General features: G+C 32.1%; 1 protein-coding gene across 9 annotated transcripts; it reads left to right on the forward strand.

Annotated features, from left to right (window-relative positions):
* Positions 1 to 1,015: 1,015 nt before the first annotated feature.
* On the forward strand, positions 1,016 to 17,668 carry LOC143257097 (uncharacterized). 9 transcript variants are annotated; one of them, XR_013031683.1, is made up of 7 exons: positions 1,016 to 1,353; positions 3,161 to 3,380; positions 3,738 to 3,811; positions 7,550 to 7,716; positions 8,654 to 8,799; positions 10,954 to 12,497; positions 13,092 to 17,668. XR_013031683.1 is itself a non-coding variant. In XM_076515317.1 (6 exons), exons 5-6 carry the CDS (start codon positions 8,694 to 8,696, stop codon positions 11,160 to 11,162), a joined length of 315 nt encoding a protein of 104 aa, XP_076371432.1. In that variant the 5' UTR covers positions 1,016 to 1,353; positions 3,161 to 3,380; positions 3,738 to 3,811; positions 7,550 to 7,716; positions 8,654 to 8,693; the 3' UTR covers positions 11,163 to 17,668. The 9 variants fall into 9 exon arrangements, 6 of the variants coding, with proteins under 6 accessions (XP_076371432.1, XP_076371434.1, XP_076371433.1 ...); XR_013031685.1 differs by having other exon boundaries at positions 10,954 to 12,027; XR_013031686.1 differs by having other exon boundaries at positions 10,954 to 12,010.
* Positions 17,669 to 19,209: the final 1,541 nt, after the last annotated feature.

Here is a 19,209-nt window from a genome sequence, read left to right on the forward strand (position 1 = left end):
AGGGACGGCTAGCACAAATAGCCCTCGAGTAGCTTTGTGCGAAATTCCAAAACAAACAAACAAACTAACTAAAATAAGTTGTAATTGGTTCTACATTTTTAATAAATTATTCTTCCAATGTTGATAATTGTTTAATAAATTTTTATTTTTAACATTTTGAAAGCACGACTTCTAATATTACTGTTATTCACACTAAACACAAAAATATATGTTCTTCCAGGTTTGTTAAATATATTTCCCCTCGGGAGACTCAGCAGATAGCCCGATGTAGCTTTGCTATAAGAAATCACAAACACTTTTTAAATATAACAATATATAAATGGCCCGGTACGGCCAAGCGTGTTAAGGCGTGCGACTCGTAATCTGAGAGTCGTGAGTTCGCATCCCCGTCGCGACAAACATGGTCGCCCTTTCAGCCGTGGGGGCGTTATAAATGTGACGATCAATCCCACTATTCGTTGGTAAAAGAGTAGCCCAAGATTTGGTGGCGATGACTAGCTGCCTTCCCTCTAGTCTTACATTACTAAATTAGGGACAGCTAGCGCAGATAGCCCTCGAGTAGCTTTGTGCGAAATCCAAAAACAAACAATATATAATAGGAATAATGAAATTTATAAATAAATGAAAGATTTGTGTGAAAAAAAGAATAAATATGACCACATTTCAACCAAAAGCTCAAATTTTTGAGATTGGAAACTATGTCTCATTAGTTTGTCTGTTTTCTTTGGCAACACTTTTTTCTTCCATAGAAAAAAAAAGATACAATAAAATGCAAATTTTCTATGAAACAGCAGACAGCTACTGTTCCATCACAGAAACACTCTGATGTTTCAGAGGAACGTTCCTACGAAAAGTAACACTATGGAATAAAATTAACACGTGTCCCCCACTAAAATTACTATGTTCGAATTTAAAATCTAGAAAAGTTTTAATATTTTTAAATTTAGGAAATATAAGTTTTCATGCCTTTTGCTTTAATTTTTCTTATTCTATCATGTTCATGCACGCAGTTTAAGCTGCGCTTATTCGCAGGCTTTATGTGTTGGATCAATAAATACTGGTCTTGTGGAAAACATTATGCGGTCAATTGTGAACCTGACGATGACCGAAGAAGGTCGAAACGTTGTTCGCTCTTCTATGTAAAATATTTTCTCAACCCAAACGAGCCGTTTTTGCATATATATTATGCGGTCAAACAAATAAGTTCATGTAGACGTAAATTTATTTAATAAACTACATAAAGTGACGATAAGGGTTCCACACTATTGTGTGACCCGGTTTAACGAGTTGAAACAAAGAAACTCAGACAAAACGAAGAATAAAACCTGTTCTGAAGAAACACAGAGCCAAAAGGTATTTAGCAGCCTATGAAGGGAACCAAAGTTAAATTGATATAATGAAAGCAAATGTTTCTGGATGGAAAAGCCAATAATCAATTTAGACTATTCAGATAAAGATTTTCTAACGATATGATTTGTAAAGTTTCAGAAATTTTCAAGAAAAGTTCTAGACAGACAAACACGAGGTCATTATTTATACAGATACATTTCATGTTATAGGAGTCTTTACGCCATCAATTGGCTATTGTCTTTAAATTCTCAAAATAAGAATTAATATCTGGGTAGTAAAAAGAAACCTAAGCCAGGTTGGATAATTGGAAAATCTTACTGGTACCCAAGTTTTCAAATTATAGTGCTGATGCCTAGTCCACATCTAGGTAAATAGTGTAAACTACATGCTAATTTAGCACAAGGTTTTACTTTCTATAAGATTAGTAGAGTAAGAATATGTTTACAATGTCTTAACATTTTGTGTATCAGTAACAACAGCTGTCAAATTCAAGAAATCAAAAATATATATGGTATAACAGAAGGGCATCAGAAGTTGTATTTATTTTGGATATTTGTTTAAAACTTCATAAGGGCTAGTAACTGTGCTAGTTATTTCTTATTTACCCATGCCCATAAATTCTTTCAGAACAATATCCATCAGTGACACCTCACCAGCATGTCTGACACCAGGCTGTCTTCTGCAGTTCTATTCAAATATAATTTGCCTTCTTTGTGTTTCCCCAAGGTCATGGTGTTTTTTATTTTCCTCCCTTCCTCTGTAGATTCCAGATCAAGGGATGTCTAGTAATGTTATAGGTGGAAATATATAAGGTGTGGCCAGTCCAGTCCTATTTTCTCCTTAGGATTTCTTTCTTTATATGTTCTTCATGTTAATTTCTCCTAAGTTGATGTGATTGATACATGTGGAGGATCTTGCAAACACTTCTATTAATGAAGGTCTGCATCTTCTTCATTGTTGTTGTTTGCTCTTCTCTGTGTTTCTGACCCACACAGAAAATATATGCATTTTGTTTTGTCAATTTACATAAATTTGTATGAGTACATAGAAATATCAAATAAAAATCCAGTACATTAGGCAGGTCATAGCTTTCAACAGTACATGAGTTCTGTATCTTCATCTAACTTTGTATGAGTGAATCAAAATATTAAATAAACACGAGTTATTCGGTCAGCTCATCACTTTCAGCAGTATGTAAGTTCTGTATCTTTGTCTAAGTCTGTATGAGTGAATGGAAACACTATATCATAATGGTGTTTCAGTTAATGGACTTGGTTGACCATTGGTCAGTTTTTGCTTCTGATCATCTTATCAATCATACTTTTGTATGAGCAATTATGGTTTAAGTAAGTTATGGCTGTTTAAGTCTTTTGCTTCACTTAAAGTAAGGTACTCTGTCAAAGCTTTTATTTGGCTGTGTACATAAAAGAGAACCAATCAAGATATTTTTGGTTATAACAAACTAGCATTAGTCAGAAATTTGGATTTGCTATTTTTAACACATTCCTTGCTTTTGATTTTGTTTCATTGTACTTTAACGTTTCAGCATTAATGTTTTCTCTCCAAGTAAAGAAAGCAGAAAAAAAATGTTTCTAAAAACAATTTTTTCTAAAAACAGGTAGCAAAACAAAAGTTACACAGATATAAGCACTTAATTCTTATATGTTTTGGAGTTTCCAAGCTCTGCCATTTTAGCTCTGTAATAATACATACATGTTGTATTTAAAATAACAGAAAACAAAGTGATACAAATCTTTTTATAGACTTCTAATGTTTAGAGTTTTTCTTTTCTTCTGACACATTGTATTAGGTCATGCTGAGCCTCTTTTCAAGTCAGGTCTGCAGAAGAGTCCAGTATAATATTGGAAACATTGTTTCAGGAAGAAAGAAAAACCCTAGACAGGAAAGGTCTATCCAGAAAATTCCTTCAAGATGAATGAATCACCAAACCAACCCATAAAGAAGGATAAATTGACCATTTTAAGTGCTAAAACAGTTAATGATGAAATACATTATAACCAGAACAGTAGGTACTGTAAAATGAATTAAGCTACTAAAGTTAAAAAGAATGCAAGTATTTGGAAACTTTGGTTAATTTTTTAGACTAGTCACTGTATTTTCAAGGTTAATCTAACTTCCTCTATATTATGGTCTCAAGTAAAAAGAATTTTGCTTTCTGACCAGTTCTTAGTTCACCCACATTTTCACTGAAAAAACATGTAATTGTCATTTATATTTCTAAGATGAGTTATTGTGAATGTATGCTGTATTGTTATTATAAATGTGTGCTGTTCGTGGTATATTAACAAAAGAATATTCAGGTAACTGTTATATTTCTGCATTATTAATAATGAATACGGAGAAATGATGCCTACATTACTATTCAGCTAGGTAAGGAAAGGTTTCAGACCACAGTGCAGGAGAGAGTTAGAGATCCAGAATGGCATGAAGAACGTGGCCAGTAAGTATGACCTTGATCCTTAACTAGAAAGGAAGTTTCTTATAATTGTCCAGGATTAAAACATTAAAGTATAATTTTCATTAATTTTGTTGCTTTTACTAAACAGAAATTGTAGAAAAATGTCAGTTAATCTTTTCTTTTGTTTGTAGTAATTTTGTGACATGTAATTTTTTAAGAAACAACACAACACAACAACAACACAGAAGAATTAATTGTGAGGGAACTGCTAGTCAAACAGTTATAGGGTTTTCAGGCAAATCACTGATTGACTTGATGTAGGTGGCAATATTTTATTAAAAACTAGCTGGAGTACTCATTTCCTAGGCACATTATGTAGATTCATGATTAATAAAAGGTTATCTTCCATTTAGTTGCTTCCCATATATGTAATTGTAAAAAATGCCAAAACACTGCTAAACAATAAATGTGAAACCACAAGTTTGCATGTATCTCCACATGTACCCAACAAACCTTCATGCTAAATTTCATGAAAATCCATCAATGAGGCTAAAGTAGTGGTAAAAAAATACAAAAATGCCCATAATAACTAAAAAATGCAAAACTGAAAATTTGTAAGTATCTCCCCATAGACCCAGTGAACCTTCATACCAAATATTGTGAAGATCCATCGATAGGAACAAAGTAGTAGAAAAAAACACAAAACACCCATAAAAATTGCAAAATTCAAAATGAAAGGTTCATGTGCACTACAGCGTGGGCCTAATGAACCTCTATACTAATATATATATGTATACTCTATACATGGACATATAATAGACACTACTTTTATACTTACATAGATTAAGGAAAAGTTTCTAGGGTAAATAATTCAATAAATTTAAAATTTTTGAACTTGTTTATAGTTAAGCAGTACTGTTGTTTATTAAAAGTCTTGAAATTAAGATTCAGACCAGTTTGTACAAATAACTGTAATTATTTTATAAAAAGTACTTGTTCTAAAAAAGTAGTATTATAATGAATGAGGTAAATTTCTACTACCGGATAATTGTTTCTTCTACAGTAATGTCCTAATGAGTAGAGTTTACTTTTTTCTGTTCAGAGACCATGATTTCAAAATTTTATGAACGATGTACAAAGTTGTGTTTGTTATTAATCTAGTTTAATTGGATTTCTTCCAATATTTCTACAAAATAATTAGTTGGTTCCTTGGTGCTACTTACCAAAAGTTTTTGTGGGTGCATCCATCTAAGAGCTATTACCATTTTCTATCTTGTAACCAGCTTCAGATTATTCTCCCCTGCCAGTAAGAGGGCAACACAATTGCCTTGCCTAGTACTGTCCTTTGGACACTTTGAGTGAACCCAAATCTCATATTTTCCTCATCACTACACTGTTTGGACATAATATTATTCTCATGCATTTCTTACAAAAAGAATCTTTTTGCTGTAACTAATTTTTAAATTGAAAATAATTTTAGTTGAAGCTGATAATAATTATTTTTTCCTTATATTAATTTTATTTCATTACATAAGTAAACCACATGATTTGGGAGAAATGTTCAAGAGATGCATTATGGTTTCTATGAAAGAAATATCTTAGATTGCTATTACCCGTGGAATTCAGGTAAAAGGTCATAATCCATTTCTGTTTCAATAGGGATCTTATAAAACATGAATTCTCATATCTGAGTTTCTGAAATCTCCCAAGAACCAGATACTTCTCAACAGGAATTTTCTTATCCTGCTTCACTGGTTACTGGAGATATTCTCATAGTGAGTGATGTTACTGCCATTGTACATATAGTGATGGTTCTGTCCTATGTGTCAGTCCTGGAACTCAGGATCTTCTACTTCTGTTGAGTTGCAATGTCTTTGAGTGACTTTGACCATCTCTTCCTATGATCTGCCTTTGCTTCTGGTTCTTCAATCCAAGATGAGTATCAGGTAACCTAAATTTTGCTCTTCACTACAATTATAATGCAGAAATATGACATTTTCTCTCTTACCCAAGTTGTTTATGATGGTTCATGAGTGAACTTATTGCATTCACCTCATTTTTGTTCTTTTCTCTTCCACCTGATTTTTTAAATTTCTGCAATTCTTTTTTGTCTCAACTTCCTGTTAACTTGTAGTTTCCCTTGTGACTTCTACTCTATGGCTTATAATGAGGATCTTTTTTTAGAGCTCCAGGTCCTATTTGGTGATTTTCTTTTTGTTCTACTTCAACTTTCTCTTGCCTTAAGTCCTACTCTTTGACTTTTTCCCATGGTGTTGTCTTTAATGTGCAGCTTCTTGCTGGGTTGTTCTCATTGTCTCTCTTTCATCAGTTAGCTCAGGTATGGTTTCTTCTCTGGGTGATCCTGGAGATCCTACACCTGCCATCTTGGAGGTCCCTTTAATCTCAGATTTGAGTGTCCTTCTCTCATTATAGTGTGGATGCTTTTATCTTCACATATGGCTTTGTCCAGATTTTTGAAAGATAAGCAGATTTTTCTTGCAGAATAGCCCATTTTCTTGCCAACTCTTATTAGCTAACCACCCTTGAAAGTTATTAATACAGGTGGATGGTTTATCGATGCGTTTTTGAACCACCATTCTCGTCCTTCACTTTGTTCATCTCTTTCTCATCCCACTTCCTTTTTTACCTGAATTTTTGAGAGTGGTTAATGTGATTGTTAGATACAGAGTGGTTTTGTTGATGACCATCTGTCTTTTTACTGTTAACATATGATTTCCTGCAATACTGTTTTGGCAGCTTATATTTTACTTACCTTACAAATTCCTTCCTCCCAATCTCTTCTATTAAAGTGGGAGATCCTTTGCTTTCCCAGTGCCTTGTCACTTGGGATATGGAAAGTTTGCCTAGAGGTTAGGGTAACCCACTGGTACAAATCCAAGCATTATACATCTGGATTAGAAGAAGGGTAGGAATGTTAACTCAGAAGAGTAATACACTAAAAACCCTATCATTTCCATTAGTTGTTACTATCCAGGTGGATCTGACCTCTCTTTTTGAACACACATCTTGAATAATACATTTCTCAACCTTCATATTCTTGCAAGTATTTCTCAAATACTGTATGGCTTGACATTGCCCTCACCACATTTAACTTGATGGTCTGCTGTTCCTGGGGATATGTAAGTTGGTTGAACAACCCTCATAGTCCACATGCCTTTGCAACACTTAGATAAAAAGTAAGAAATTTTTTGACAGAACTTTTCTGAATATCCATTTTTATTAGAAAAAGCATATTCCCTGCTTAAGGTTGATGCAAACTTTCAATGAGTGCTGCTTCCACTAGGTTCCCTTCAGTGGGGGACACAATGCATTTTTACATTTCTGTTTCTATAATATCAGAAAAAGCATTATCTTGTGCTAGTCCTTTCACCATATTTTTAATGTAGGACTCCAGCTAATTGTTCTTTAAGAAGGTGAGTAGTGTGGGCTGAAGATAACATTTCCATATCTGAAAATGTATCACATACCTACATTCCTTGTCAAGAATGACCTTTAGGTATAAGCATAGCGCTAAAGGGGCATGCTGCTCAAGAAGGTCGTGCTACCCTTCTATTACAAATTGACGGTTCTAATAGTTCAGTGATATGTATTTTATGTTTCATTACAATCAAAAGGAATCTTTTTAATTTATGGTATATATTAGTAATACTTGTCTAAAATTAAGATAAATATACCATAAAGAGCTATGTTTCATAAAGGGCATTAGTTTGAGAATTAGTGTTAGTTTGATGTAAATTACTGTTTGTGCCTTCTTTCCAGAAAGTATAAACTTCAAGGGAAGTTCAAGAAAGAGAAGTAATGAGGGAAACTTCAAATCTGGCTTGCAGTTGTGGTTTGTACTTTCACCCTAACAAGGAGTCTGATGGGCTTGAGTACATCAAAGGAAAGTAGAACTGACTCCTTAAAGCAAATAGCCAGTGTTGTAGGTAAGTTTGTTTCTAAGCTTTCATTTTTTTATACACGTAAAATGGAATACTTTCTATATGTTTTTGGTTTTTTTAATATACTATGTGTGAAGTGAGATCCCCTTCCCTATAGCCTTTTTGAGAGTTTCAGTATGGTAGTTGGTGTCATTCAGTATAATGAGATCTACATATCTCTCTCTTATTCTTTCCATTTTATGCTATCACAAGTTGCAGTATGAAAGGATATAAGAAGTTCTGGAAAATAGTAATTAATATTAATTTTTCTCCAAACCTGTGAAATGGATAACAAGCACCTTTTACTTACCTTCATAGAGTTTGAAGAAATGTTTTTATATTGTGCACTTCTTGCATTACTAAATTTGGATGAGAACTTTAGTGTATGCATCGAGATGTCTTAGTTTACTTGTATTTTGCAAAATCAAATTTATAAAAACATGAAGAATATGACCAGAAAGGAGTATATTTTAAACTGGTTTCTAAAGGAATTTTTGTAGAATTTTTTTATACCTTAGTTATGCTGATTAATTATATTTTAAGTCATAAACTGCAACAATTATCTAACCAAACCTTCTCTCTGAAGCTGGACCACTTGGACCCTTGACCTCAACTGTTTCATTTCAAAGAAAAGTAGCTAAGCTGTTATCAGCTTTTAAATACAAAATTTTCAAGTAACTGCTTGAAAGTTACCAATTCATAACTATTATAAGAAACAAATATACAATGTCTTGACACGGTATTCTCATTTTAATGATGGAAGTTTGTCAAAATGTTGTATGCTTGTTAATTGGAATGATGTTTCTGTTGCTTCCTGTTGTTTTATTTTATACAATTTTTTTTATCAGATGTATATATAACCGTATAACAGGGATTAATGTTATATACACACCAATTAAACATATAAACATCTAGTATAATTCTCTTCATTGATGTATCATAGCTTCATCAACTATCACAACAAAGAGCACTATAGCAATCACATGGAAGGACAGAAACCATCAGCAAGAGACACAGACTATGAATCCCAAGACACAATAAGAAATTTCTACACTTTTGCTGGAGCTCAAACTCTGAAATACTGTACAAGTACCAAAAATTTAGATTCTTTGATTTTCCTTATATTTTGTTGTGATGCAAATACACACTATTATTTAAAATGATTAAAAAAAACGTTTAGGTTCACTGTTATGGAACAAGAAGTTTCTATAGAAACAACTTAAGGTGAATCCTCTTGTAACATATCATGCTCAGAAGCAACTTGGAACATTTGTTATCAAATAAGTTTATGGATTGAAAAGGAAATTTGTAAGTGTCAAACCTGTTGTACTGCAACAGTGGATCTGAACTTTATTTTACATTTGTGATCATTTATGGTATTAAAGTTAAGTATGTGTGTGGTCTTGAATACCAAAGCTTTGATTTATTCATAAAATAAATATTATTTGTACTGGCATAAACAAATTTCCTAGATTAAAGCAGAAAAGAAGGGTGTCATTTTGAATTTATTGTTAAAATGAGATGTGGATTCAATGATCTACTGTAAGCAACAGCCAAGTGTCATGCTTTTGAAGAAATGAAACATTTCAAGATTGATCTTCACATGTTGTTTCTGTTAAGTCTGATATGGTATTTTAAGGTGTTTCATTTCTACTTTAGGAAGTATAAGAACATAAGGGCAACTGCCTTCCCATAAGTGGCTGCAGACAGTGAAAGACAGATGCAACATTACTGTAGCATCTCATTGCCTTCAGCTCCAACTGACCAGTCATGTATTCATTGACCATTTGATGCTGAAGGCAATGAGATGCTATAGTAATGTTGCATCTGTCTTTCACTGTCATTAGAATATAACTCTACCTCTTCCAACATCTTCCTTGATGCAGCTGATGAGAGTAGTAAACACTATGAATATGGCCAGATGGCAGTATTGTTGGTTTAATGGAATGCTGGGCAGATTATTAAAGTTAATACTTGTTTTAGATTGACATTGTCTATACCACTAAGTGCCTGTTCTACTGTAATAAAGTACATATAAATACTTCCAACTATTGCTAAGTATATACAATAAGCATTAAAAAGATGTTAATACAAATTCCTTTGTCAGTCCTAGTTGTCACCTCAGTCAGAACAGATAATTCCTATGGTAATAGCTCCCAAGTGTAATCATGGAAAATTTTATTTAAGGCTGTGGGTTAAACTTTATTTATCCATATAATAAATTACATTGGTTAGTGTCATGAGGAATAATTGATTATTTAAAATTAGGATTAAATTAGTTAATATCAAATAAATAATCAAATACTTCAAATTAGTATTTTTGATTATTAGTGTTTTTGGTTATTCCAACTATCTAATTCAAATGTCCATGGTAATGTTTCCAATTATTATTTTTGATTAGTTCAAGGTTGTTCTTGCTTTTATGGAATCTCTCTGCTCAGTCATTTTCTAAGGCCTTTCATGGCCCACCCACATGCTTCCTTTAAGGATTCATTATATCTGCTTTCTTCCAACTTGGTGTTTGTAGTATGAGTCTAGAGTTTGGATTCATTATATCTGCTTTCTTCCAACTTGGTGTTTGTAGTATGAGTCTAGAGTTTGAATTCATTATATCTGCTTTTCTCCAACTTGGTGTCTGTATTGTGGGTGTAGACCTTGGATTCATTATGTCTGCTTTCTTTCAACTTGGTGTCTGTAGTGAGAGTCTAGAGCTTGGATTCATTATGTCTACTTTCTTCCAAGTTGGTGTCTGTACAGCTTGTTTTTTGTTGTGTGAAATTGTGTCTTGATTTATCCATCTCATTTCAAAATGGAAAGATTTCAGAAACCATAGGTAATTTGTGGATGGTGGATTTTGGCATTTCTGGTACATATCTTTAGAGGAACTCGCAGATATTTTCCTGTATGTCTGTTCTTAGTTTAGTTATAGCTTTTTTTATCCCATTTCCTCACTAGGAGAGTAAACTGTCACATATCTTCACTGTCGCTACATGTAATTTCATAACTTTATGGATAATTGACTTATTCTGACAATGTGTTGTTTTTTATATTTATATTAATGCAAACATAACTTAGATGATACTTGTGCTATGATTATTAATTTTATATTCAACCAAGCTAGGTGATGTAGCCTTGGACTGAATCCTTCATTATTTTTAGTTTTAGTGTCTTTGTTAATAACAGATTTCATTAATTTTTCAAAAGTGTTCAGTAGAGTTTTTGTTTTAAACTCATTATAAGCAGAACAAAAGCGAACTATTCAAAGGTTCTGTGACAGTGAACTTGCTGTTGTTGATCAGCCAGAGCTTGCAACTTTTATCTTGGAAAACACCATGAACCTCAGCTATTTTCATCATGAAGATCTCTCTTCTACACTTTCTGTTAATGAATTTTTTAGAAGAGTTTGTAACTTCAACCATCAGGCAAGTGTTCCAAAACAAAACTGTTTTTGATGTGTGTGTATACATATTTAAACTATCAAACAGATGCCACTTAAACATACTATTGTGTCATTCATTAAGTATTTTAACTATAATATTAAAAAATTATAATTAAATATACACTTTATTTAACTGTTTGACTATAATATAAAATGACTCTCATTTGTCTGATTTCTACATCCAGATAGAACAGACATATTTCTTCTAAAGAATTTTTTTTAATTTCATTGTTCAATAATAAGTCAGTAAATCAAATAAGTTAACAAAGCTTGTGTTAACACTCACTCAACAAGTATTGTAATAGTTCTTAGAGGCATTGTTTGATGAATTTATTAACAAACAATTACTTAACCATGAATTATTGTTAACACTCACTCAACAAGTATTGTAGTAGTTGTTAGAAGCATTGTTTGATGAATTTATTAACAAGCAGTCACTTAACCATGGACCATTGTTAACAGAGAATGTGTTAACACTCACTCAACAAATATTTTAGTAGTTCTTAGAAGCATTGTTTGATGAATTTATTAACAATGGTGATTATTTTCATTGAGAATGTTTTGTATGATATTGTTGTTTTTATGGTTAGAATGGTAGAATGGAGTGGCAGAAATTGTATTTGTGAGAATACTAATAATTTTTATGTGTGAAATTGCTGGAGATAATAATTTATATATTATGTTTTCTACTTCCTTTTGTAATTGGTTGACCTGACTATTAATCAAGAGAAAGTTCTAGAATTTAAAGAAAATAAGATTCAAGATTCGGAGAACTACATCGACAACCTATTAGTTCATGTAATGGAAAGCTTGCCTCAACTTCTACAGAAGCTTTATATGACTGTCACCTGTACCAGATAAGTACTGGGATTTAAACTGTATGTATGAAGTATAGTTTAAGTATTTATAAAAATCATTCTATTACAAATCCTCATAAGCTAAAAATGCATGAAAAAAAACTAGTTATAATCAATTTATAAATCATATGTAAACTTTATGGGACAACCAGTGTTTTAACTATTTATACATACAGAACAATAATTTTTATTTTTTCATGACCCCTTATGGTTGAAGAATAAAAGTACTTATTATCTAGGTTGATGTACTTTGTATTTTGAATCACTATCTTAGGTTAATCCTATTACAGTTGTAGAGAATGCATTATTTAACATTGTCTATTTTGTAATTTATCCCACTTATAAAGGGCCCAGCATAACCAGGTGGTTAGAGCACTCAGTTCATAATCTGAGGGTCATTGGTTCAATATGTTCACCCTTTCACCTGTGAGGGTGTTATGTGATGGTCAATCCTACTGTTCTTTGCTAAAAGAGTATCCCAAGAGTTGGAGGTGGGTGGTGATGACTAGCTACTTTCCTTATAGTATTACACTGATAAATTAGGGACAACTAGTACAGATAGCCCTCATGTAGGTTTGCATAAAATTCAGATTAAACAAATAAACCCACTTATAAAAGTGTGGTATATTTGGATCAAACTGGTTATGTTACAGTGATGGGATAGAATCACCAAATAACAAAAACTTCTTAGACAACTGGGTTTTTTAATAATGAAATAACGTCTGGACATAATTTATAAAACAAATACACAGTTTTTGTTATTTACACTAACACACTGTGTATACTTACTTTTGTTGATGGATGGTTGCCCTTACTGAATGAGAAATAATGTCAGACTTACCTAGAGCAACTGCCACCTGAAATTTTTCTTTAGGCTTAAGGAAGTTGTAACCTTGAAGCATCATCCAAACTACCATTGGAGAACATTGCTATTGACTTCTTGTGCATAAGGCCCACTATTACAGTTATCCCCTCCCTTTTCAATGGGCAGATCAGGTCACACCCCAAGAGAATGACTAAGAACAAAGGTAGCTGTCAAAGAATGTCACTGTGCAGTTTTGTAATCGTATTTTATTATATTTCAGATTTTGATCCCAGTATGGTTTTAACAACTGAAGAACGTGTATGACTCATCGAACGTGTATTCCAAGAAGGTGGTAGATACACAGATGTGGTGCGACAGCGATTTGCTGAAAAATTGAAACATATCTGTTAATAAGTATATTAGTGCACAGTGATTTTCCAAACACTCTGTTGAAAAAAAACAACTTAATGACTTGTTTGACCACATGTTAAGTAATATCACAAAGAAGAGTGTACAATGGATTACTAATGTTCAGATCATTACACTTTCCCTTGTGAATGACAGTCTTGGGTTTTGCTAGTGTTTTAAACATTTGCATATTATTATATTGATGTGTTATCACTGTTTGTTTTTTAATGAATTTGCACAAAGTACTTTTGTTTTAAATAATTCTGGTGGTTAAAGACATAAACATAAAGGTCATGGGTTTGAATCTCTGTCACCAAACATGCTTGCTTTTTCAGCCATAGAGATGTTGTAATGTGATAGTCAGTCAAACTATTCATAATATAATGTCTTGAAAGAACATGGAAGCTATTGGTTCATCTTCTAAAGCAAATTAAAATAATTAAAAAAAAATACAAATCTTAAAGTTAGTTCTTATTATTCATATACTTACAAGTTTGTTTGTTTTTTAATTCACTTAAATTTACTACTTCTACCACATTTGAAGGCAACCCATTCCAAAGGCCAATCACACTGTTAGAAAAATGAAACTGTCTTAGCTAAAAATGTCTCCTACCCTGCCAAAATTTATATTAATGCCCCCTTAAACACTTCAATTAGATACCTCCTAACTCTTATTTTTTTTCAAGAGAAACAAAAACAATTTGAGAGGTTTCAGCCTCTCCTTGTATGACAACCCCTCCATCCCAGGCAGTATTCTAGTAACCCTTCTCTGAATTCTTTCCAACAATTCAGTGTCTTTCCTAATGTAAGGAGCCCAGGACTAAACACAATATTCCAAATGTGGCCTAACCAGCGACCTGTACAATGACATTATAACCTCTTTAGGTTTGTATTCAATATTTCTGCACATACAACCTGAAACCCTATTTGCCTTACTACTCGCAACACCATACTGCTTGGTTAGCTTTAGAGATGATTGATTATTACAAGAAATTCCCTTTCTTCATGACACTATGAAGGTTGGTCCTATCCAAATTATACTTAAAATTCAAATTATTATAACTAGCATGCATTATCTTCCATGTATTATAATTAAAACCCATCAGACATTTATTTACACAACTCACTAAATGATCTAAATCCTTTTGTAACAGCAGCATCCTCTTCACAACCAGAAACACCCAAGACCTTAATATCATCCGCAAATTTTAGTAATTTATTGACCATTCCTTAATCTGTATCACTGATGTAAATCAAAAAAGATCAGAGGTCCTAAGACTTGTAACATTAATCCAGAGTGGCTGAACTCCATTTATAACAACTCTCTGCCTTCTTCCATCCAGCTACTCTTCTATCCAATTTGCTAACTTCCTTCACACACCTATAGAAACAATATTTCTACAACCCTTTTATATGTCACCTTTTTAAATGCTTTCTGAAAATCCAGATACACCAAATATACACTCTTTTCCACATCTACAGAAGCAGTAACCTCTTCAAAAATGTCAAAAGGTTTGTAAGATAAGATATTTTCTTAGTGAAACCTTGTTGATTATTCAATAAAATTCTAAACTGTGATAAATAACTTTACAAAACATCATATAACAGACATTCCAAAACGTTCTCTATGACTGTTGTAAGATCAATGTATCAATAATTACTAAGACAATTTTTATAACTTTTCTTTGAAGATAGGAGTTACATTCATTAGTAAAAGAGTAGCCTTGGAATCTGCTGCAAATGGTGTTAACTAACTGCCTTCCTTCTAGTCTGTCACTGCAAAATTAGGGTTGGCTAGCACAAATAGCCATTGTGGTGCTTTCCATAGAATTCAAAACCAAATCTTTTCAACTACATAGGACTGATTGGTCCAGATTATTATAGTAGTATTTTCTTTTCTATCATGCCCAGATTTCGTGTTCTCTGTAAGTTCACATTTTAAACTGATATAATTTTAAGTCCATTAAAAGTGATTGGTAACTAGCTTGTGCTGATTTTAAAACCAGGTGATATTCTGTCTTGCAGCAATCAGTTAAATGTATAGCTTTTAACTTTATTATATTATTGTTTTTTAAACCAAATGTTGTTCTGTCTCTTGGCAGTGAACTTTGAGAACATTGTATTAAAGAACTTTTAATGTTTGAATGGAATTTTTACATTTCTTGTAGACCTGAATTAGTAGTAGTGGTCTAGTAACTGGAGTTATATCACACCTAACATCTGGAGAAACAGTTTCTTCATAACTAACTTTTTACACTTTTCAAGATTCTTTAATCTTCAATGCCAAAAGTTATTGGAAATACACTATCTTTTAAACCAAATCTGTATGATGTTAGTGTAGGATGACACAGTGTTTTACTGGTAATTAAACTGGTCAGTAATTTTGATTAAATGATAATTCCAGTGATTTAAACATAAAGCTCAAAAGTTGTAACATATTAGTAAGATGTATTTTAATTGTAACAATAGTAATTAAAGTTTACACTTAGTGCCTGATATTTTAGTCTTTTTTTATTTATTCATTTTTAAAAATTCTAGAGAGATTTTCCATTATCTTTAGTTTTAGAATTTCAAGTTTCTACTTACTTTGGTTTACAGCCAGTTATGTTTAAATAATAAAAAAAAAAACTGACCAATAGGAAAAGTACCACTGACAAATCTATCCAATAAGTACTATTGCATAAATTTATTCTGTATAAGCAGTACCATCAAGGAATCTCTCCGGTAATGATAGTATTATTAATGAATCCATTCGGTATAGTACCATTACATGAGATGTGTTTCTGGAACTACACTTCCATCTTCCACACATTCAGAAGAACTATACCTTTAGCATACATTAAGTTTTGAAAACTGTGTTAATTCTTAATAATTTTTTAAGCAAGAAATACTTGATGATGGATAAGAAAATCAGATAAGATATTGTAGCTAAAGACAGTCAGAAATCAACAGTTAATTAGGGTTTTATTAATAATGGCATTCTCAGATAAGATGTTGTAGCTAGAGATAATAAGAAATCAACAGTTGTCTAGGGTTACATTAAGAATGGTACTATCAGAGGTCAGTAAGTTATGGCAAAAACTTAGAAAATTCAGTATTAGTATATATTCATTTATTGTTAAAAGCTTAAATCATTATTGTATCTATGTATTTGTTCCAAAATGTTTGTCAATGTCCCTGCTTCCTTATTTCCAGTCATCTTAAGGAGACCATAACTGATTTTAACAATTAACCCTCTTATTCGAAAAAAAAATCTCCAACACAACAAACTTATATCTCCTGATTATTTCAATTAATGTAACCGTGATTTGTCCAAAAAGTAACCAAATGATAAGGCACTGGCCCAAAATGTGGTAATAAAAATATGATTTAATGCAACAAATGTGACTTTAATGCATTTTAAAGTATTATTATTATTATTTGGTACTCTTATGTTTATGATCTAAATATTTATGTTTCCTGTATGTAAATACCTATACTATGGAAGAGGAAAAGTTTAACTTGTTGGAAGTGTTAAGAACAATGTTATTTCATCTTATTTACTATAATAGGAGTTCAGTGAAAGTAAAGCGACATGATGGGGTCATCCTTACTAAGAATAAAGCTCTGTAAATGTGCCTTCCTTAATAAAGTTGTCTCCATTATGATGACTAAAATTCTTCGTTTTTCCATAATAGGGTGGGGGGATTTTGTTCACTGTTCTACAGTGAGGTATATGAAAGGATTGTTGCCATTGTTCAATATTAATGTGTTGGACAATTATTGTATCTGTAAAAATATATGCGAGAGAACACTACAACAGTGATGTGTGTGTGTGAAAAGTGAACTTTGTGTTCCTAAATAGTATGAATGGAAAGAACTACTACCCCTTAGCTACATTGTAAACTCTAGTATGTTATTAACCTATTATTTAGGTTAATCTGTTTTTACCAGATTATTCCCTGATTAAGAAATTGTTTTCTGTTTTTATTTCAGTTTCTGAATTTTCCTTTACTTTTTATTTTCTAACAATGCTCAATGATAATTTGATTTGTCTTCAGTTACTGTTATCTCTCCAAGAAATACATTGTTGTAATACCTAACTATTTAGTACTCTTTATGTTGGTGTTTTGTTTTTCATTTGTTATATTGAAGTGAATGAATACAAGATTTCTTACAGCAAATCCTATACTTATTACTTTTGTTATGTATTGAAACTTTATTATTTATACTTAGTTGGAGGTAAAAAATGTTATTTTACCAGTCATATTGATTAGGGACACTCTTTATAATGTGGACTTTAGATTATAACAAACAGCTGATTTATTGATATTAGAAATGCTGTTATTCGTATAAATATCCTAAAGGTAGAAACAGAGCAAGCTTTCTTCTTCATAACAGAGAACACTAAAATTTTCTGAATTCATGATTAGATTTATTAGATTTACAACTTTTGAATAAATTGTATTAAAGTGGTTTTGATGAATGTTTCATATATTACTTGCTGTTGGTGATAGTTTAGATTTTAACAACATTAAAACTGTACAGAATAAGATATGTATTTTTTGGCAAAGACACTTAAAAGCGCTTTTAGAATTTGTTTAGTCATCCTAAGTTAAATTCTTAATAAAATTGATTCGATAAACTATGTATTAAAGTACATGATAAAAATGAAATGTTATAAAGCTTGACTTAAAAAAAAAAAAAGGTTTTATTGTCACACCAGAGAAATTTAAGTTTAAAACACAAAAATTCTAGTTTGTTTGAAGCCAAGTGGTTAAAAGAGAACTGAGGAAAAACACTGAATTGGTGTTGAACCGTGTAGCAGGTTTGTAATCAAAATGTTTTAGGATTTCAGTTTTTGTCTGATATTTCAAGAAAGATTGTTTGTTTGTTTTTTTTCAAAACAGTAACATATTTGTAAAATATCATACAGTGAAAGTAAAACATGCACTAACAAAATTCTCAGAGAATCCCAGAAGCCAGGCAGAAAAAAATTAAAAGAGCTGTATATTTCTCGTACTCCCAACATCGTATCAGACAAATGTTATTTTTGAAACAAAAAACGCTATAGGGCGATAGCCCCTGTTATAACATATTTGCACGCATGAAACATCGGGTGGCTTTTGTTGCCTCGGCATTTTAAATATATATGCGTGGCTGGATATTTTGAAATGTTATTCTTATTTTCTTCATTGTTACATTTCTGTCTGTTAAACCGTATGAAGTCAATGCCCTCAATTATCGCCAACAAATCAGATTCGCTAAGTCATCATCCCCCCAACCAATCACGTTCTTTAAACACTAAGGGTAATAAAAATTTATTGTTTCCCTTTCAAACCTTATCAAGGTCAACAGGAACTTAAACCAGTCGTGATATGGGCAACAAGCAAAAATTATCCATCAAAAACTTAACTATATAGAAATACATGGAAATATGCAAATGAATATACAAATGTAGGTGTCGCCAGGATCAGGAGTGGGTGGAAATATCGCTTTTGAAATCGACAATACATGTAGGCCTATGTAAGCCGTAAGTTTCTTTGTTTCTCAGTACAAACTTACAGAATGGATTATTTATGCTGTGGCCACCGTAAGTATTGAGAAGCCGTATTTTAATGTTGTAAGCTGTGATGCTTATCGCTCACCCACCAATGGAATAGAATTGATCAGAAAAACATTTTGACATTGTTTGGTGTTATTTATACAGGTATGATGCTACTGAAAATTAGTCGATTATAATTATAATGATCAGGGATTTAGAATTCCAAATATATAAATATCTCTTTTACGTAATGATATTTAAAAACAAGGAAATATGGATCAATTCTGGTGCCAGGACCATCCATAACGAAATTTGCAATGGGCCGCACCCCAACCCTAATAAGCAAAGTATGGCGTCTTGTAACAGACGCCAACGATACTACCACGTGCACAAGCAACCAAACTGACTAACATAATCAAGAAGAATTATCTCTGTGAGGGCAACAATGTAGGGATTCACCAAAATA

Source organism: Tachypleus tridentatus, chromosome 7 (assembly GCF_004210375.1).
Source record: "Tachypleus tridentatus isolate NWPU-2018 chromosome 7, ASM421037v1, whole genome shotgun sequence".
In the NCBI taxonomy this organism is placed as follows: Eukaryota; Metazoa; Arthropoda; class Merostomata; order Xiphosura; family Limulidae; genus Tachypleus; species Tachypleus tridentatus.